The 22,412-nt window shown below is 37.1% G+C and overlaps 1 protein-coding gene across 3 annotated transcripts in view; it reads right to left on the bottom strand.

Moving 5' to 3' along the window:
* The window catches only part of tarbp1 (TAR (HIV-1) RNA binding protein 1), a 42,722-nt gene that overhangs the window by 17,132 nt on the left and 3,178 nt on the right, over positions 1–22,412 (bottom strand). For 2 of the 3 annotated variants that reach the window (XR_010898646.1, XM_067421209.1), the window contains exons 3-20: positions 21,816–21,885; positions 21,588–21,733; positions 21,193–21,245; positions 20,988–21,085; positions 20,740–20,875; positions 19,632–19,728; positions 15,713–15,802; positions 15,420–15,585; positions 10,931–11,179; positions 10,746–10,843; positions 10,334–10,492; positions 9,285–9,490; positions 5,667–5,886; positions 3,593–3,784; positions 3,270–3,469; positions 2,456–2,527; positions 2,119–2,239; positions 1,835–1,945 (exon numbers count right to left, since the gene is read on the bottom strand). Coding sequence is in view for 2 of the 3 variants with exons in the window: in XM_067421209.1 (XP_067277310.1) it covers positions 1,835–1,945; positions 2,119–2,239; positions 2,456–2,527; positions 3,270–3,469; positions 3,593–3,784; positions 5,667–5,886; positions 9,285–9,490; positions 10,334–10,492; positions 10,746–10,843; positions 10,931–11,179; positions 15,420–15,585; positions 15,713–15,802; positions 19,632–19,728; positions 20,740–20,875; positions 20,988–21,085; positions 21,193–21,245; positions 21,588–21,733; positions 21,816–21,885 (2,484 nt within the window). In the remaining variant the exon portion in view is untranslated. The remainder of the gene's footprint in view (positions 1–1,834; positions 1,946–2,118; positions 2,240–2,455; positions 2,528–3,269; positions 3,470–3,592; positions 3,785–5,666; positions 5,887–9,284; positions 9,491–10,333; positions 10,493–10,745; positions 10,844–10,930; positions 11,180–15,419; positions 15,586–15,712; positions 15,803–19,631; positions 19,729–20,739; positions 20,876–20,987; positions 21,086–21,192; positions 21,246–21,587; positions 21,734–21,815; positions 21,886–22,412) is intronic. The other variant, XM_067421210.1, reaches the window with a different exon arrangement.

The raw sequence follows: 22,412 nt of genomic DNA, 5'->3' as shown, positions 1-22,412 counted from the left end.
TTAATTAATTCATATTTTTCCTTTATTGTGCCTGTCTTAAAATGTGGGCTTGCTATACAGTCCCTGACAAAAGTCTTGTCGCTTGTGTACAAATTTACCTAAAGTGCCGCTGAAATATATTTCTAATCAAGATTTTTTTACAAGAAATGGCTCATTTTAATCCCACCAGCTTTTGTGATAATGTTTCAGTGAAAAACTAAACTTTCAAAGAGTATTCTAATATTCACAGCTTGGTAAAGCCCATTGAGTCAATTTTTGCAAAGACATAAGTGTTGTCACCTTGTCATATGAGCTTCACCTGTGACTAATAATGGATCAATAAGGTCTCAAGTGTGAATAAAAAGAACCCCAGTACACTAGACCTTCACATCAACTGCAACTAGACCTCTGCAAACATGCCTAAGATTCGCCCTGAGACTAAAGTTTTGATTATCATGAGGCTGAAGACCAGATCCACTGCTGATGTGGCAGACACCTTCCATGTGTCTCAGCGTAAAGTACAGAGGATAAAAAAAAAGATTTGAAGAGACTGGAGACGTTTTTGACAAGCCCAGGTCAGGCAGACCCTCTCAAGACAACTGCTCGAGAGGACCGTTTGTTGGCTCGAAAATCCAAGGCCAGCCCATTTTCCACTGCAGCAGAGCTCCACGAGACCTGGTCACCTGAAGTCCCTGTGTCAACCAGAACAGTTTGTCGGATTCTGTCTCGAAATGGCCTCCATGGTCGAATCAGTGCCCAGAAGCCAGCAGTAACAAAAGACAATTAAAAAACAGTGTGGCATTTGCCAAGGCCCACAGCCTGCTAAAAGGATGGACGCAGGAAAAGTGGCAGAAGGTGGATTTTTCTGATGAATCTTCTGTTGAATTACACCACAGTCGCCGCAAATATTGCAGGAGACCTACTGGAGCCAGAATGGATCCGAGATTCACCCAGAAAACAGTGAAGTTTGGTGGCGGAAAAATCATGGTCTGGGGTTACATCCAATATGGGGGTGTGCAAGAGATCTGCAGGGTGGAAGGCAACATCAGTCTAAAATACCAAGAAATCTTAGCTACCTCTTATATTCCCAACCATAAAAGAGGCCAAATTCTGCAGCAGGATGGTGCTCCATCGCATACTTCCATCTCCACATCAAAGTTCCTCAAGGCGAAGAAGATCAAGATGCTCCAGGATTGGCCAACCCAGTCACCAGACATGAACATCATTGAGCATATGTGGGGTAGGATGAAAGAGGACGCATGGAAGACGAAACCAAAGAATATTGATGAACTCTGGGAGGCATGCAAGACTGCTTTCTTAGCTATTCCTGATGACTTCATCAATAAATTGTATGAATCCTTGCCAAACCGCATGGATGCAGTCCTTCAAGCTCATGGAAGTCATACAATATATTAAATTTGGATCTCACAGCACCACAACTTAATTTGCTGACATATTTTTGTATTTGCAGTAAATTTGTTCAATTTCTGTATAGGCGACAAAATGTCTTGCCAAAATTTGACCTTTCTGTCTTGATTAAATGATAAATATTTTTTCTGTGAAAATTAATTATTTCAGTGCATTAAACATCATTTGGGAGGGTTTTAGCTTTTCATATGAGGTTAATATCAGGTATTTCTAGAAAATAGATAAGCGACAAGACTTTTGTCATGGACTGTACATCCAACAGATTTAATTGGGTAATGTTTAGTAGAAATGACTGAATGTTATCTCTGTGTGGGTTTTCTCAAATGGTCTTCTTGAAAAGCATAATATAAAAGTAAGAATTGGTATCGACAAAAATCCTTGAAAATCAAAGTGGATTAATATGCATGCGTGTGTGTAGAGCTCTAACCGGTCTGAGTTTATGCAGGAGCAGCAGCAGCGTCTGCCACACGCGGTTCTTCACTCTGTGCTGGATGGAGTTGCTATAGTAACGTACTTTGGATTTTGAAATCTCGGCATCCTGAGGGAAGAAGGATAAGAGAAACAGGAGGGAACTTTAATCATAAACACATGCAATAACCATGAGAGGGGGGCATTCAAAACAGAATCAGAAACACACACTGTTTTCAGGAAGTGCTTTCTTTAAGAATTGAACACCCAATTTTTCATTGTAGTTAAGAATTGAACACAAACCTTGCTCAGCAGTCCTTGCACAAGCTCTTCCATCAGACGTTGGTGAAGATGATTAGATGGATTCAAGCGGCAGAGAAAAGCCAAAGCACACACTCGTGGAAACTGATCATCTCTGTTATCACTGGAAATAAATGTAAGTCAGCATCAAAGTATTTGATATTCTATGAAGAAAAGTACAATGAAAATATTTAGATTCAAGTAGTTTAGTATTTGTAAAAGTCATGCTTAGTCAACTTTTAAAATGTGCATACCATAGCAACAATGATAAATTAAAAAAATCTTCACAATTAGTTTATCGAGCTTTAAGACATTACAAACAGCTACTGTTGTGATTTACCTGCTGACAGCTGTGTTTGCAGCACAAGTATTACCAAGTTGCTCAACGTAGCTTTGAACCTCCTGAACAAGCCTGAAAGCAAAAGAATAAAGGAAAATAAATTAATAAAAGTAATAACATATATTAGTGCTGTCAAATTGATTCATTGTGATTACTTACATTGAACATTAGTTTGTGATACCACACACACACACACACACACGCACGCACGCACGCACGCACGCACGCACGCACGCACGCACGCACACATATATTTATTTATTTTAGGGCTGTCAAATGATTAATCACGTTTAATTATGTATATTCGAATACACACATAAATGTATATATTTGCATGCATATACTGTGTGTATATATATATATATATATATATATATATAAATATATATATATATATATATATATATATATATATATATATATATATATATATATATATATATATATATATATATATACACACACAAACATTTTATATTACATATAAATATTTTATATATAAATATTTTTACAAATGTAATGCAATTAAATAAATAAAAATTATTTAAATATATACATGCATGTGTGTGCATTTATATATACATTTTAATTATACACAGTACACACACACAACACAAACTTTTATTTTGGATGTGATTAATCCTTAGACAGCACGAATATATATATATATATATATATATATATATATATATATATATATATATATATATATATATATATATATATATATATATATATATATATATATATATATATATATATATATATACAAGATTTATTTTTGAAATGTCTTTTTCTTAATGTTTATATTTACCTTTGGTCTCTTCTGAACACTGGGCCGTACACACAGGCCTCCGTCAGGATGTTGAGGTGTAAGAGAGCTGTACTGAACACAGCATCTGACCGGACACCCTCTGCTACCCCAGAGGGAAGCCACGTCTCACAACAATGCTGGATCAGAACATTAAACACCCCTGATCGGACCTGAGCCAACCCCATGAGCTCACTCACAATCTATCAAAAACCGGAAAGCTTTTATTTTATACACAAGCTATATATATTTTTGATCATAAATACTTTAAAACATGCTGTGGACGTAAAGAGAGACGGTGAAGTGTTTGTAGATCTTTCCCTGACCTGTTGTAAGCAGGCCGTGATTCTGGGATTCTGTTCCTCCGTGAGCTGCAGAAACCCCTGGTCAAAAGCTAAGCGCACAAATCCCTGTAGTGTGCACCAGAAGTCATGAGGGTTCGTGCTCAGAGCCTGAACCACCTTCCATGATGCACATATGGCGTCAACACATAGAGATTCTTCACACTGCACCACCTGCTGGAGAAAATACACACATGAACTAAAACTATCACACCAATGTAATCTGTCCTTAAAAAGGCGCAACAAAAATATTACAAATAATTACACTAACAGAAAATATATATTCCTTTCACCATTCACGGCTAACCTGTATCTCCTCCGTCCTGGCAGTTTTTTGCTTGATTTGTCTAACTGTTACCACCTTGTACACTCTGTTATCATGAATTTGTGTTTTTGTGATTACATGCTGTTGCTAGAGTTTATTATATACAGGTTAGGCTTGGGCGGTAATACGGTAAAATGGTATACCGTGGGATCTAAAAATAGCAACGGTATCAGTTTCAATACCGTCAAACCGTCAAAAAAAACAAAAAAAACAGATCAACTTACATATTGCTGATCAACAATTAATTATTAAATATTTAATAAGTTGAACTAATTAAACTATTTACATATTAAATACTATTTATTTATTAAATGCCTAAATATGTGTATGCGTTGTTGTGACAGCGTGGATAAGAAAGAGAGAGAGAGAGGGGAAAAGACGGCGAGTCGGGCACTGAGTTATTATCGAAAAAGAACACAACTTCTGCAGTTTGGAAGTATTTGGGGTTTTGACGGTAAATACAGACGAGGCAATTTGCAAATTGTGCAACAAAAAGATGACCGCGAGAGATGGAAATACCTTGAACCTAAGGGCGCATATCCGAAACCACCATCCTCACTGCTAAGTGGATGAAAAACCGAGCGCACCCTCGGACTATGCTGTAATATTGCCGAAGCCTTTTGTCACACAGCTGGCAATGTAAGCAATAAGCATGAACTCCACAAAAATCATGTGGAGTTCATGATTAACTCCACAAAAGTTAATTGTTCATGATTAACTTCACACAAAAAAAAGTCAATTGTCTGACAATTGTCTCATAACGGTAAGCATAAAACGTGCAGAGAGTTTCTCAGGGGCAGGGGCTCAAATGTAAAAAATAAAATAAAAATATAGGCCTATATATATATATATATATATATATATATATATATATATATATATATATATATATATATATATATATAAGCCAAGCCAACAGTTTGTTGACGCTGTCTGAGCCTTACATCATAAGGTTTTAATTATTCACGGTAATACCGTATACCGAGGTAAAATAGGGAGGAGGTTTGACGGTATCAAAATTTGGATACCGCCCAAGCCTAATACAGGTGTCCTATACTTGCCTGATACGTTCTATGTTATTATTGTGGATGCAAATGTACAGTTCACATGTTCTGTCTGTCATCATATCCTCAGCTTGTGTGAGCAAGTAAGTCGTACGACATGCATTGTGAATCACCTAGGAACATTCTGTTGTATTAGACATACTACGTTTAGGGGAGAGTGCCACACCCCCAGTATGTTTTGTTTATTTGAACAGTTAGAATAGTTTAGAAGAGTTTTCTTTTCTACATTTTTATGTAAATGTCAGTTTAGTTGATAAAAAAAACTACTGCCGTTGAAACGTTTTTGATCGATAAGATTTTTTATGTTTTTTAGAAGAAGTCTCTTATGCTCACCAAGGCTGCTTTTATTTTATTTAAAATACAAAAAAAGTAATATTGTGAAACATTCATGTAAAACAACTTTACTATTTGAATATATTTTAAAATGTAATTTATTTCTGTGATGCAAAGCTGAATTTCCAGCATTACTCCAGTCTTCAGTGTCACATGATCCTTCAGAAATCATTCTAATATGCTGATTTGCTGCTCAAGAAACATTTATGATGATTATCAATGTTGAAAACAGTTGTGTAAAAATTCTTTGTTGAATGGAAACTTCAAAAGAACATTATTTATCTGAAATAGAAAGCTTTTGTGAGTACGGTCTATAGCCTTCTCTTCTGCGGCCCACCTGTGGTAAGACTGATGCCATGAAGTCCAGCACTGGTAGAACGAGATGGCCAGGCAATAATGCCAGAGCATCCACCGCAGCCCTCAGGACCTCAGGAGCTTCAGGAGCCCGAAGGGTCCCAGCAGACTTCTGCAGGTAACTTAGACACGTCCACTGATCTCCAATAAACTGGGCCACAATTCGCCCCCAGTCTTTCAGCAGGAGACCATCCTCTGGATTACTGGAGTAAACACACATTCATAAATGAATAAGTGATAATTCTCCTATAAACTTAAAAGTTCTCCTCCGTATCGATTTGGAAGATTATGATAGAATTTAAATTTATGGGTGAACGTTTTATTCAAGACCCATAGCAGCCTTGATACAATGCCCATGCTTAAATATATATATATATATATATATATATATATATATATATATATATATATATATATATATATATATATATATATATAAGTAATAAGTTAGACATTTTGGTAGTACTTTACAAAAAGGTTCCATTAATTAAATGGTAGTTAACGCATTACCTAACATTAACAATGAGCAACAATCTTTTTTACGGTTAGTTAATAAAAATACACTAAATACACTATATAAAAATGTTCACTGTTAGTTCATCCTAAATTAGTATGTAATGTAATGTAAAATGGCTAGTTCACCAAAAATGGAAAGTTCTGTCATCACTCACCATCAGGTCACTCCAAACCCGTAAGACTTTTGTTCATTTTGTTCACATAAACAGAAGCTCTACCGAACCTGCTTGACACTGCATAACAGGAGGTTATCATTGGTTCTTGCTGAAGCTCAAATGTGCTGCGCAACACAAGAATGATCCTCATTGGTTCTTGCTGAAGCTCAAACGTGCTGCGCAACACAAGAATGATCCTCATTGGTTCTTGCTGAAACTCAAATGTGCTGCGCAACACAAGAATGATCCTCATTGGTTCTTGCTGAAGCTCAAATGTGCTGCGCAACACAAGAATGATCCTCATTGGTTCTTGCTGAAGCTCAAATGTGCTGCGCAACACAAGAATGATCCTCATTGGTTCTTGCTGAAGCTCAAACGAGCTGCGTAACATGAGAATGATCCTCATTGGTTCTTGCTGAAGCTCAAACGTGCTGCGCAACACAAGAATGATCCTCATTGGTTCTTGCTGAAGCTCAAATGTGCTGCGTAACATGAGAATGATCCTCATTGGTTCTTGCTGAAGCTCAAATGTGCTGCGTAACATGAGAATGATCCTCATTGGTTCTTGCTGAAGCTCAAATGTGCTGCGTAACATGAGAATGATCCTCATTGGTTCTTGCTGAAGCTCAAATGTGCTGCGCAACACAAGAATGATCCTCATTGGTTCTTGCTGAAGCTCAAACGTGCTGCGTAACATGAGAATGATCCTCATTGGTTCTTGCTGAAGCTCAAATGTGCTGCGCAACACAAGAATGATCCTCATTGGTTCTTGCTGAAGCTCAAACGTGCTGCGTAACATGAGAATGATCCTCATTGGTTCTTGCTGAAGCTCAAATGTGCTGCGCAACACAAGAATGATCCTCATTGGTTCTTGCTGAAGCTCAAATGTGCTGCGCAACATGAGAATGATCCTCATTGGTTCTTGCTGAAACTCAAATGTGCTGCGTAACACAAGAATGATCCTCATTGGTTCTTGCTGAAGCTCAAATGTGCTGCGCAACATGAGAATGATCCTCATTGGTTCTTGCTGAAACTCAAATGTGCTGCGTAACACAAGAATGATCCTCATTGGTTCTTGCTGAAGCTCAAATGTGCTGCGCAACATGAGAATGATCCTCATTGGTTCTTGCTGAAGCTCAAATGTGCTGCGGAACATGAGAATGATCCTCATTGGTTCTTGCTGAAGCTCAAATGTGCTGCGGAACATGAGAATGATCCTCATTGGTTCTTGCTGAAGCTCAAATGTGCTGCGCAACACAAGAATGATCCTCATTGGTTCTTGCTGAAGCTCAAATGTGCTGCGTAACATGAGAATGATCCTCATTGGTTCTTGCTGAAGCTCAAATGTGTTGCGCAACACAAGAATGATCCTCATTGGTTCTTGCTGAAGCTCAAATGTGCTGCGCAACACAAGAATGATCCTCATTGGTTCTTGCTGAAGCTCAAACGTGCTGCGTAACACAAGAATGATCCTCATTGGTTCTTGCTGAAACTCAAATGTGTTGCGCAACACAAGAATGATCCTCATTGGTTCTTGCTGAAGCTCAAACGTGCTGCGCAACACAAGAATGATCCTCATTGGTTCTTGCTGAAACTCAAATGTGCTGCGTAACACATGAGAATGATCCTCATTGGTTCTTGCTGAAACTCAAATGTGCTGCATAACACATGAGAATGATCCTCATTGGTTCTTGCTGAAGCTCAAATGTGCTGCGCAACACAAGAATGATCCTCATTGGTTCTTGCTGAAGCTCAAATGTGCTGCGTAACATGAGAATGATCCTCATTGGTTCTTGCTGAAGCTCAAATGTGTTGCGCAACACAAGAATGATCCTCATTGGTTTTTGCTGAAACTCAAATGTGTTGCGCAACACAAGAATGATCCTCATTGGTTCTTGCTGAAGCTCAAACGAGCTGCGTAACACAAGAATGATCCTCATTGGTTCTTGCTGAAGCTCAAACGAGCTGCGTAACATGAGAACGATCCTCATTGGTTCTTGCTGAAGCTCAAATGTGCTGCGCAACACAAGAATGATCCTCATTGGTTCTTGCTGAAGCTCAAATGTGCTGCGCAACACAAGAATGATCCTCATTGGTTCTTGATGACGCTCAAACGTGCTGCGTAACATGAGAATGATCCTCATTGGTTCTTGCTGAAGCTCAAATGTGCTGCGTAACACATGAGAATGATCCTCATTGGTTCTTGCTGAAGCTCAAACGTGCTGCGCAACACAAGAATGATCCTCATTGGTTCTTGCTGAAACTCAAATGTGCTGCGTAACATGAGAATGATCCTCATTGGTTCTTGCTGAAACTCAAATGTGCTGCGCAACAAAAGAATGATCCTCATTGGTTCTTGCTGAAGCTCAAACGAGCTGCGTAACATGAGAATGATCCTCATTGGTTCTTGCTGAAGCTCAAATGTGCTGCGTAACACATGAGAATGATCCTCATTGGTTCTTGCTGAAGCTCAAATGTGCTGCGCAACATGAGAACGATCCTCACTGGTTCTTGCGCGTCAAGGGAACATGATTGAGCTTCCGATTACCACAACTGATGTGCGAGTTGATAAATGTTTATATTTGACTAAAACCCTAAATTCAATCTGATAATCACATAAAGCGATCATGTCTCTTCAGAAACTTTTTACTAAACCACTCAATTCATATGGATTAGTTTTACAATCTCTTTATGAACTTTTTAAAGCATAAAAGTGGTAGTTGTGTAGCTGTCAATGTAGGGAATGTAATCTCTCAGATTTTATAAAAATATCTTTATTTGTGCTCTGAAGATTAACAAAAGTCTTACGGGTTTGGAACGACACTACTGAGTAATTCATAACAGAATTCTTATTTTTGGGTGAACTAACACTTTGACAAATGGAGCCGTATTGTAAAGGTTTACCAATAATTTTAAGAGCTTAAACAGACCTGACTGTCGCAGTTGTGGGCTTCAGTAATGTCTGGTTGAGATGCTGGGATGATGATGATGAGGGGTAGAAATAGTCTGTCAGTGAGTGAAGTGATCTCATGGCCTCAGATTGGGACTCTAGAACACCTCGATCAGCCATGTCACACAACAGAGCAAGTGTGGCCATACTGACAGCTCTCTGAACCTGCCCAGGCACAGAGGGACTCTGGAAAAAACACACTGTTTAGATCTCATTCCATCACAAATTGCCATCATCCACTTACAAACATGTTTCAGTAGATGTCTAATTTGCTAAGTAGGCGCTAACTTAAAGAAGAAAAAAAAAACATAAAAAATAAACTGAAAGTCAAGAAAAAAAGGAATCAACACAACTAGGGTTTAGCTCAAAGGAATGGGAAAGAATTGTTGTGCTGCTCTGGTTCTTTTAAATTCTTGAATTTTTATCAAATTTTATTGTAATGATCACTTAACCATATGTTTAACTTAAAAGGGAAAGAAAATAGGGCATATACACAAGAGCGTTCTAAAACCTGAACAACTTTAGGGTTGATAAGATTTTAAAAAGTCTCTTATCCTCACCAAGACTGCATTATCATCAATAGTATGTTAAAAACAGTAATATTGTGAGATATTTAAAATAACTATTTTAGTGTATTTTTAAGGATTTTTTTTCCCCCAAAGGCAAAGCTGAAATGTCAGCGTCATTCCTCCAGTCTTTAGTGTCACATGACCTTCAGAAATCATTCTGTTATACTGTTTTGATGTTCAAGACATTACTTGTGTATTATCAATGTTGAAATAATTTTGTGGAAACCATGATACATATTTTTCAGGATTTATTCACAATAGAAATATTTTGTAACATTTAAATGTCAATGTCACTTTTGAGCCACTTAATGCATCCTTGCTGAATAAAAATATAAATATCGTTTTTTTTGTTTGTTTGTTTTTTAATCGTACTAACCCCAAACTTTTGAACAGTAGAGTACATATGGCAACCTTAGTGAAAATATGATGAAAGAAATCAAAGCTGTGTAGTGTGCTGCACCTGTTCCGAAGGTTCATTGAGGATCCTCAAGCAGTGAGTGGTGAGTTTGGGGATGTAGTTCTGCTGCAGATTTGAGCCGTACCAAGAAACAGTGGAGTAAGTGAGAACCAGCTCCCTTAATATTGAGAGATAAAGTTCAGACCTCTCCACATCACATAACTAGAGAGAGAAAAGACAGACAACTGTCAACAGTGTAAAAATGCCCCGGAAATCCAGCTAAACCAGATGGTAGTTTGTTTTACGCGGTTTTAGGTGGTTCGAGTTGATCCTTTACGTTTATCGGCTGATCTAAATGGTTGATGGAACATGTTTCGACGTAGTGAACCTGCTGATTAGTGCTGGTACACCACCTTGAATGATTTTGACCACCCAGGCCTAGTTTTTCCAGCAGATTCAATGTGAAAACACTCACCTCCCTCAGTTCCCCACTCAACCTCCTCAGCAGAAACTCCTGCACTGAATCCACAACCGACAGCATGTGCGTCTTCAAAGCGACAGCCACAACATCTTCTAAAAACATCCAAACACAACAGTTTCAAGACTTCCATTCTGCGTGTCCAAGCATGTTTGTCTTCTTTTCTCAAGCACAACACGCACCGTTCTCCTCTGTATCTGAGCGTATGCGATGAAGCTGAAGCAAGCGCAGCAGTAGCTGCAGGCTCTTGTCCGTCTTGTGAAGCACCAGATAGACGTTAGTGCTAAGTCTCCGTAAGACGTCCAGTAGGGGCTGGAGAAGTAGTTCTAGAACAGGTTCCTCACTCCTGGTCTGCTGCAGGTCTGCTGTAAGCAGTACGGCCCGTGCCAGCAGCTCTGCCTCACCTGGATCAGGTAGACTTCCTGTCTGATCTGCCAGAAGAGAAGAAACTATACTCACGCACAGCCTTAACCATTACTATATACACTTCTATACAACACATAATAAAAGGCACAGCTAAACGTAGCATTTATTAGAAGGTTTATTTTAAGATTCTTCTTCTTTTTTTGGCTGTTTCCTTCAGGGGTCGCCACAGCGAATCATCTGCCTCCATCTAGTCCTATCCTCTGTATCCTCTTCTCTCAGACCAACTACCTTCATGTCCTCCTTCACTACATCCATAAACCTCCTCTTTGGTCTTCCTCTTGACCTCCTACCTGGCAGCTCTAACTAGAGGTCGACCAATATATCGGTTGGCCGATATATCGGGCCGATATTTGTCATTTTTTTTATATATCGGCACCGGCCGATATCCGCGTTCAGTAGCGCCGATTTAAAGTCCGGCACTTCCACGGGCAGCCGTGTTATTTGTACAGTGGAACAGCCGCTGCTGGCGCATGTGAAGGACCCCAAGCCAAAACATTTGGAAAACAGTACTGGGAGAGAAAGGTAAGGCTCAGATTCTGATAGTTCAAAGTCCTAAGGCCATATAATATATTTACAATTTATTACAAGCAAGCTATTAAGTTTTGCTTCACTTAGTGAAAGGAAAAACTAGCATAGTACCGTCAGGAACTGGCATAACGCTACTTCTGGCTGAAGGTTTGTTTACTTACCTTAAATAACTGCTCATATTCGGACATAGGGTAGCACTCGCATGCATTGAACATAGTTTACAAAGAGAGACCGTTTTGCCCACGTTCCTCTTTTATCATCGCTGTTGTTTTAGTGTATAACTGAGGAGCCAGCATGTGTATCCATCGACAGAAACATACATAAAGCATTATTGTCAAGTTACAACCCATATTAAAGATGCATCAGATGCGAGATGAACCGCAGTGCAAGTGCCGTCCCGGCACCTTTCACACGGCATTCCTGCTCGGCACCCCGGTTTGCACTGGTTTTTGTTTAGAACTATTGAGAGCGCAGTGACCACGCGCGCTGCCGCGAGATGAAAGCCTCTGTTATTCAACTGCTCTGGTTTTAACTGTTATGCCACACTAAATGCGGCAAAATGCAACAAAACTTGTTCAATACTTACGGTCGAATGCATAGCATCGTGTGAGTGAGAGAGAGAGTGAGAGTGAGAGAGTATGTGTGTGTGTGTGTGTGTGTGTGTGTGTGTGTGTGTGCGTGTGTGTGTGTGCGTGTGTGTGTGCGTGTGTGTGTGTGTGTGTGTGTGTGTAAAGCCCCTTTCACACTGCGATTCCGGCAAATACACGGATAATGCGACCCGGCATTTGTTCCCGGGCCGCCAGATTTGGTCCATTCACACTGCCAGCGAAATACCGTAATATGTGCGCTTTCACACACAACGCTTCACGGTTCCGGGTGGAGTTGACACGTGACATCCTGATGTGATGTATAATGGCGAGCGATCTCAGCTTCAGCTTAATTTTAGTTTCTTTTGTATACGAACACTCTGCGTTTAAAACACTGACTAACTCTTCTGGCACTGCAGGGTTGTATTATTGAAAAAACAAGCTCTAGGAGTCGCACGATAACTACGTACATGTTGCGGCATTAGTTTCGGCTTTTGTTCACACAGCGCTCGTCCCGGGTCGAATACCGCAATATTACTAGGTCCCCGACCCGGGTCGAATTCGGTAATCAATCCCGGGACGTGGTTGCTTTCACACAGAAGGCGACCCGGCAATGTTCCGAGAATATTGCGGGTCCGACGTTCAGTGTGAAAGGGGTGTCACTACTCGATCTGTACCGGCAACACGATTTGTTTTGCGCATGCGCGAAAATGTTTCTACTTCCTGTTTGACATGGCAAAGCAATTTACGGCAGTTATTTGAATTACTACCACTCGATCCGTACCGCAATAGTTTTTTATTTATTGCACAACTATAAATCAATACAAAATAAACAATAAAGAACAATGAATATGTGATTTTTGAAGAGTTTATAATAATTGTTAATTGTTGTGTTTGTGTATTTGTCAGGAGATGGCGCTATAGTTCACATGTTGTTACCTATAAAAAGGGTATTGTAAGAATGGAAGAGTTGTTGCACCTGTTGTTGCAACTTTCTTGTCCTCATGCTTACCTGGATTTAAACATAACATTAATCATAAGCAAATACTTTGCAGTTAGGTTTGAAATTAAGGTAGGTAGGCCTATCTTGCTTTGTCAATATATTATTTACCCATCATACAAATAAAATTTAAGACATCACCCAGCTCTTTACTTTCCTTAGTGACAGAAATATTACACAGTTGGTGAAATACGAGTGCTAATAATTTCCCATAAACCTTAATTGAATAATCACTAACAGTGATGAAGTTCCTTAAAAACTGATTTGTAGCCTACATTTAACATCTAGGATATCAAACCCTTGTAAAACTAGAGGGATATTCAAATGCAAACTACAATATGCTTTGTAAGATGTAACCAAAAAACAACTAATTAGCAGCAAGCCTGTAAGCTTAGTTGTTTTGATGCTTTTATACCATATAGCCTAGTTAAATAAAATATTTATACGAATCTAAGTCTCCACATTTACGAGACCTCACTTGGAAAATACAAATGTAGACTATGTATTCCAAGGTTATTATAATGTGGCACTAATTACATTGATTAAATAGTTTAGACTTGCTTGACCCCATTTGGGAAATTCAGATGTTTTTGTTTGCATTCAATATTTCATTTCTTAAATGAAAATTTTCATTTTTTCTACTTCAACATACTTGTCTACAATATAAAGAATACATATGTCTGCATTTAATAAACACATGGGACAATTTATTTATATAAAAAAAATGATGGATCCCTTTGCTCCTTTTGTGGAGTGGAAGATGAGTCTGTCCCTCACCTTTTTGGGATTGTTCTCATGCAGTTACTTTTTTTTTTTTTTTTGGAAGAAATTAAGTTTGTTTGTACGTATTTTTCTCTAAGACAATTTTTATTTGGAATTTAAGGATGTCCCATTTGTATTTATTTTTGTATAACTCTAACAATAGTCTTAAAGACAAGGTTTTTTTTCCTTATAGATCAATTTATTTATTTTTATACACAAGTGCAAAAAATTTTGTCTGTTAAACCTTTCTTTATTATTTTTTTGTAAAGATCTGAAATGTAATTTAGATACTGTCTTTTCTTCAAGCAATGCCAAAGCTTTAAAGTCCTCTATGCGGTGCAAGAAGTATATATAACTTTTTATAATGTAAAAAGGGAAAAGGCATTGGCATATTTTTCACTGTCTCACTCTCTTGAACCTAATTTAGGCTACTATAAATTGCATGTCACCCCAGGCTCAATGTTGCTGTTGTTGTTTTTTTGTGTGCTTTTTTTTTTTTATAGTTTCCTTTTATATATATAGTTTTCTTTTTTTATTATTTAATAATGTATTTGTTTGTTTGTTTGTTTAATTCATTTTGCTGCCTCGGTCTATTATTTTTATTTGTTTTGTAGTTGTTGTTGAATCCTTTTTGAACTGTGGCTGTTTGCTTTTGTATTTGTTCAATAAAAAAATTATAATAATATATTTTTTCAAAAAGTGACACCGTTGTCGCAAAAAACTCTGGCGATGACAGGAAGTGACGGCAAAAGTACGTTTTCGCGCATGCGCAGAACAAATCGTGTTGCTGGTACGGATCAAGTAGTGACAAGGGGCTTAAGAGACGTGCGATAGGCGGAGGGAGAGCTAAATGCAGCTGAACGAATATGCGTGCATATTTAAAATAGCGTAAAAAAATGAATGAAGAAGCAATATGTGGTGGACCGGTGTTGATTATGTGGCGTACCGCCTCAAATTAGTCTATGTGTGGGAAACACTGAGATAAGCAAAAATTACGAACTGTTTCTTTGCATTTATTTTAAATTTATTTAAAAAAAAAAAAAAAAAAAATTCACCTCATGAATATGTGCATATGTGTGCTTCCATTAACTGTATAATGTGAATAAAAAAGAAATTTTTGATTGCCTAGATTTTCAATAGACAGATGGAAAAATTATATAAAAAAACATCTATTTGATAGTCCGAAGCGTGCACACAGAAAGCTGTCAAAATGTATTGTTTTCTCTGTGCTGTTATCCTTATATTGCTATAGTTGTCATCCTTAGTGTGAATGGGCATTGAAAGGAATGTTGTTATATTAAAGGATTGATAAAGGATGTGGATATAGAAACATGTCCTATTTGTCCAAAATGTTATGCTGTATCTCACCTGAGTTGGCTGGAACTGTGAGGAAGCTCTTCAGTTGCTGCTGGACATAGCTGAATATAGAATCACCTTTACTGTTTGAAAATTCAGTGCAAAGCTCATCAGAGGAGCCTAAAACTCTGTCAGTCAAACGAAAACGGCCTTCATTAGTCTGGAGCCAATTACACAGCTGTGATGGGAGCAAAGTTTGAACTTTAGTACATCATGAATATTAGTTTAGATACAAATACTTTGCATTTTGTGCATGACTTATACATTCTGGTTTAGTTAACAGACTTTAGTTGACAGGAGTTTACCTCCTTCCAAAGTGCCGTACCCCGACATAGAGACTCATCAGCTCGAAAATGTGCAAGGAAACCAAATATCTCATCTAGAGACACAGTTGGCTGCCAAAACAAGAAAATCATTCAGATATCGGTTTTGTTTGACGACCATAAAATGTGCTATGACTTTACATAAAGTAATAATCATAATAGAATGCGAGTTGTAAAATCCACATTATAGCAAACAAAACTTTCAGGAAATAGCACTGAAAGACCTAAATTCTCATGTGTGCCTCTGCATTCAAATTCGCAGCATCTTGCCAAAAGTCGCTTAGAAATTACGTTAATGGGATTGTGTGCATTTTTCATAACTAATTGCAATGAGCAAAGTTTTTAATATGTGGAGGAAAAAAAGGTACAGTGGAGTGATTTAAAATTTCAGTTTGCCTCACACAAAGCAATTGTATGTTAAAAATAAAGAAAGGCGTGTGCGTTTGGAACAAAGTGAAGGTGAGTTAAAGGAACACTCCACTTTTTTAAAAAACGGGCTCATTTTCCAACTCCCCTAGAGTTAAACAGGTCTTTTAGCGTAGCTTAGCTTAAATCATTGATTTTGATTAGACCGTTAGAAAGTCGCTCAAAAATTACCAAAGAGTTTCGAGAGTTTTCCTATTTAAAGCTACACTGTGTAACTTTTTTAGTTTATTCTTAAAACTAAAAAAACGTAGTTCTTTCAAAAATATATGTGCTCATTAATGTATATTTACTTCTTTCAAGTAATAAAGTATTCTCGTAAGTTTATAATATGCCATTGAAAATACATACGGGTGAGGGGTTCGAATGCCGGTCACCATGTTGCCCCTCCATCTTGAAAGTACATTAGCCAAAGAGGGACATACCCGTAACTTCAAGCTTCGTCTTTCGCGTTTTAACAATCGATGGCACCGTGTCGAATGTGAAGAGGGGGGTTGCCATGTTAATCTTGGACTAAATCGGCCACCGCAGGAGTTAAAACGAAATCAGAATTGAGAGGAACAGAAACTATTATTCACTGGATGTTCATATACCTTTACACCGCTAGATGGGGGAAAATATCACACAGTGTAGCTTTAAAACTTCTGTGTACTAAAACCAACGGAAAATGAAAAGTTGTAATTCTCTAGGCCGATATGTCTAGGAACCATACTCGCATTCCTGCGTAATAATCAAGGAAATTTGCTGCCAGACAATGGGTACAGCGATGCAATGATATTACCCAGCGCCTGAAAATAGGCTAACTTCCGTCAACATAACCAACGTGACAACCTGCTTGCACAAGGAGTATACCTTGTCGCCATAGAGAAGATATTTACTGTGGTGCAGCTTTTGGAACATGAAAGGCAAGAAAGTGTGGCTGAACAGACTGGAGCAGAAGGAAGGAGGAGAGCAGATTCAAACACACAGAACCATGGCTAACTGCACAGGTAAATCCACTACCTAATTTGCAACTCTGCAACAACACAAACTTAAGCTGAATCGGAAATCGCCCCCTAAACCCTAATTCACTATTCCCTACATTCCCAGTTCCCTTGAAGGAGTGAATAAAAAAGAGTGAGTGAATTCCGACAGCCTCTGTGAGTACATAGGCTGTACGCTCATTATCGCGGTGCAATGTGGGATAGAATGAGTTGAGTACACTCAATAACATCTACTACGATTTCGGACACCCCTACAAATGGCTGTCTTCTCAAATAATGCCCTATTTGAGGGCATGGTGGGTGATTTCGGATTTAGCCTTAGTGCCGGTCAGCGGTCACGTTGGAAGTTACCTATATGGGGACTATTGTTAAGGCACCGCGTAACATCACTGCACCTGCTGCACCCATGGTATGGCAGCAAAGTTTCATGATTACTACACATGAATGATAATATAGTTCCTAGCCATATCGGTCTAAATTTATTTGTTTTTTAAATCGCAACTTTTCATTTAAGTACTTGATTTAACTACAGAAGAGTCAAGTTTTAAAAAGGAAAAATATATTACTCTTTGGTCATTTTTGAGCGAGATGCTAACAGTCTAATCAGATTTAATTATGCTAAGCTATGCTAAAAGTGCTACCTCCAGATACAGAGATCGGTTGAAGGGATTCAAAAATAGTAAAACTATTGTTATCCTTAGTATAAGGATATACTTATACTAAGTATAGTATAAGTATATACTACACCCCCCCCCCCTACACCTACTACACCCCCCCCCCCCCCCCCCACAGGAAGTATTGAGTATTTGAATTTGAATTGGAATGAAAGGAAGTAGAATTAAATAAGTTTCCCATTATAAATGTGGTTTGAATTACTTTATCAATGCGAAGCAATTTCCTTTTATTATGTTTAGTAACTAATTAAATTATACATTTTACCTCAGTAATACAACAATTACATTAATTTTGTAATTTAATTACACAATTTCATTACACGCATCTACATTGTAAAAATATTACACAGTATGTACTTTTTTTAAAAATTATGGTAACAATATAATATAATATTTTAGTAGTTTTTATGATGAATTAAAACTTATTAGTGAAATGTGCTTTTTTATTTTAAGTTGATTTTGAAAAAAAAAATATATATATATATATTTATATATATATATATATATATATTTTTTTTTTTTTTTTTTTCAAAATCAACTTAAAATAAAAAAGCACATTTCACTAATAAGTTTTAATTCATCATAAAAACTACTAAAATATATATATATATATATATATATATATATATATATATATATATATATATATATATATATATATATATATATATATATATATATATATATATATATATATATATATATATATATTAGAGTAAATGGAAATTACCTGTTTATATTTGACTTTCAGCTTTTTTAGCAGTGTAAAAAAGTTACACAGTGTAGCTTTAACAGATGTTTCCCTTCACTCAAAAACACATTAAACAACACTTCATTTCAATATTAATCTCAATTTCCAGCCATATGCAAAGCATGCTGGGAACTAACAATGGTATCTCTAAATAAAACTGCTTAATTGAGCTAATTCTCTTAAAATAAACAAGTAACGTTATTTTCCTTAATTTTATCAGCTTAATCGGTTCCTCAATTCAAGCCTCAAAATTGCTTACATTTCCTTAAAAAAATTAAGAAAGTGTGTCTCTTGGTTTTATTTCTATATAACACTGACCCACAACTTTCTTAAGAAAAAAATTACACACTATTTTTAATTATCACCTTAATTTTTTTTGTGAAAATTACAAGACCCATGATTCATTTTTAACAGTATCACTCCTTAACCCTGCATGCATTTTGTTCTGAAATACAGATAATGATACATTTTAATAAATTTCCCCCTCAGTGTTGTTTAATTAGTTTTGTTCCAATGTTATTTTAATTTTAAATTAAATCCAGTTATCATTAATTGTAATGCAAAACTCACTGAGCAACACTGATGCATCTAATTCTCAATTGCTCCTCAAATGTTTTATCATTGAGTCTGCACCGTTCGGGTCTGAGGATCTTTCCTGCAACATTAAAGATTCTCTCAACAGGTGCAGATGAAGCTGCTATGGCAAGATGGACATGTATATGAAATTCTTAGAATTTTTCTTGAATTACAATTCTGCTTCCTTTAATTCAAATTGTAATTCCATATCCTGTTTTTGACATCAATTCAAATTCAATTCAAATTCAAGAAATTCAAATTCAGGAGTCATTCTCAATTCAATTCTGATTTGTGCACAAGCCTGATATACACTGTAACATAATACATGGGCCATCAAATCCAGAATTACTATAAAATATGATAAAACCACAAGTAAACTTTTTATTTTGTCTAAAGTAAAGCTGCTCTATTAAAACAACTGATTATTCTGACTCTTATTTCATATCAGGCTTTACTGGGTTATGGAGCTGCAGGAAAAAAGCTACTGTACATACCACATCTGTCAGGCAGAGAGCAGCATGGAGCAGAAAACACTGGGAAGCTCCTCTCAAAAGAACCTGGTGAGTGATCATAGTACAGCGCAGAACTTCTCTGAAAAAACACAAACATGAAAATGATGAGCAGATCATGTGAATTACAAACATATGCTTTATCGAGGCAATAACAGACGTGCTTTCACCAAGCAACTGATCTTCACATCTGTTTTATATCATTTTAGATCTTTAGAACACAAATTAAGCTAATGAAATTTGACAGATGTCTGTCCCTTCATTGAAAGTATATTCAACCAAAACTTGATGTTTCAAAATGTTCATGAACAGATCTTTAAATAAATCCATATGAATCAAGCGATTTAATTGAAGTCTTCTGAAAAGACACAATCGCTTTATATGATGAACAGATTTATGTATGCTTTATTTCCATATAAACACTGATTACGTTAAAAAGAAACTCAAGCATGCATGCGAGAGAACCAATGAGGTTTATTCTAGTGCGTTTAGCAGCACATTTGAGCTTCCGCAAGAACCAATAAGGTTTGTTCTCAGTATCAAGCAAGTATGGTTCAGCCTTTGGTTTATGCTCCCTGATCAATGCTTTTATGTGAATAAAATACTAAATTAAGTCTGTTCATGAAGAGTGATCATCTCTCTTCATTATAAACTACTCGATTTATATGGACTAATTTTATCTTCTCTTTATGAACATTTTGAATCGTCAAGACTTTCAATGGAGATAATCTTCAAGATCTTCAAAATACCTACATTTAAAGGTCCCTTTCAAAACTTAGTTCACTCGAAAATTAAGTTTGTCGTTCCAAACCTGTAAGACTTTTGTTCATCTTTTCATATGGATTAGCTCAATTCATATGGATTACGGTCTCTTTATGAATTTTTTAAAGCTTCAAAGTGGTAGTCAGGTAGCTGTCAATGGAGGGACAGAAATCTCTCGGATTTCATCAGACGATTTTCATTTGTGTCTTACCGGTTCGAGATATGAGGATGAGTAATCAATGACAGAATTTTCATTTTTGGGTGAACTAACCCTCTCTAATACGCTCTCCAATTGCAGGATCACAAGATTCCAGCAGCTAGTAATTTGTACCTGAACGCATGGAGTCCATCAGATCCAAGCAAAGGACAAGGGGACAGACAGGACAGGGCCTGGGACAGAAAGAGCAGCGGGACTGCGCACCATTGCCGTGAACCCAAACGCTGAATGAGCTGCAGCAACACTGAACCTGACCACAATGACAACAACGTTAATTATGGATGTGGAATTGCATTTATTTAATAGCCTAAAACAGAGACTGAAGTATCTCCACAAACATACTGCGTACTGGCCCTCTTTACCTCTGTTCTCTTCTGGCAAACTGCTGAAGAAATTCACCATAAAGATTTGGAGTTTCACTCCCAGCTCTGGACAATCCCTGATGTTCTGCTGTGGTGCCCTATGGATACAAACATCTTAAAAAACATTTTAAGATTGAGACCCAACTAATTATATTATGTAATATAACTTCGCACAGTATGAATTTTAACAGCAGGGAACAATTACCTGTGATAGAGTGAGCTCTCTGCAAGAACATCCATAACAGGGCCGACTATAAACTGATAACCAGAAGAACAGTCATTAACAATAAATGCGTTCACCAATTCTTTTACGTCCATATTGTGACATATTTCTGGATTAATATTAGTCTCTTATAAGGCAGAAGATCCCATTACCATAAACCCTATAAAGCTCACTGTATCATATTTGATATGTTAATTTCGAAGACCTCCAAATCATCAATATGATCAAAACTTTGCTGAATTTTCTATATAATTATAAATGATATAATTATAAATGATGCATCAAATACGATACATGATGAGCAAAAAACACTATGTAAAAATTCATTCATTCATGTCAGATTTGACAGGGTTTAAGAATCATGGATGGATGGATACCTGTGAGAACGCCAAAGCAAACGCAGAGCGATGCAGTGCTTTCAGCTCTAGTAGGTGATTGACTCCTTCTTTCATTACTGCCTTGTTCTCACTGTGAAACATGCGCTGATACACACACAGCAGCCAGGACGGAGAAAACAGCCCGCCTGATTAGTAGAGAGTCGGACAACAGATTCAAGACAAATTACAGTAAAAATGTTATGCTTCAACATCAGAAACATGAACAACCTTGAATATCAGTTGCCGTTGTCTCAACAAGCACGTCAATCCTGTTAAGTACAGGTCGAATCACGTGAATCTAAAAAATAAAATCAAAGATAAATAAACAGTATAAGACACACATAGACTTAAAAAGACTCATATATAGACTCAAATACTGTATATGATAGCATATAATACAATTAGTAAAGTATGGCAGGTTGTTTCCGCCACAAAATAAAAAAGAAGGTAATTTATCTCACAATTCTGACTTCTTTTCTCAGAATTGCATGATATAAACTCGCAATTCATAGTTTTCAGTCGGGGACCCCTGGAGGGCAAAACAGCCATAGAACTGCAGCACAAGCCGTCAGTAAAAAAAAAAAAATGAGAACAAGATGCAAGTTTTGGGCACCTGTGATCCAAATATTGCAACCTGCTGCAGTATTGCAGTATTTCCATTTGCTAAACACAGCGGGATATTTTTTAAACGCTTAACGTGAAAAACAAAAAACATATAAAGGTGAGTTGCACCAATGAGGAATAAATTAAGCAAAGTTTAACGCTAATGAAGGATTTGTTGATCTGGGTTTTATTTTAACCACTTCATTTTAAACACAGATTAAC

The sequence above is a fragment of the Pseudorasbora parva genome, chromosome 17 (assembly GCF_024679245.1).
Source record: "Pseudorasbora parva isolate DD20220531a chromosome 17, ASM2467924v1, whole genome shotgun sequence".
In the NCBI taxonomy this organism is placed as follows: Eukaryota; Metazoa; Chordata; class Actinopteri; order Cypriniformes; family Gobionidae; genus Pseudorasbora; species Pseudorasbora parva.
Note: the sequence above shows the minus strand (reverse complement) of the source record. Positions and strands in the feature narration are given on the sequence as shown.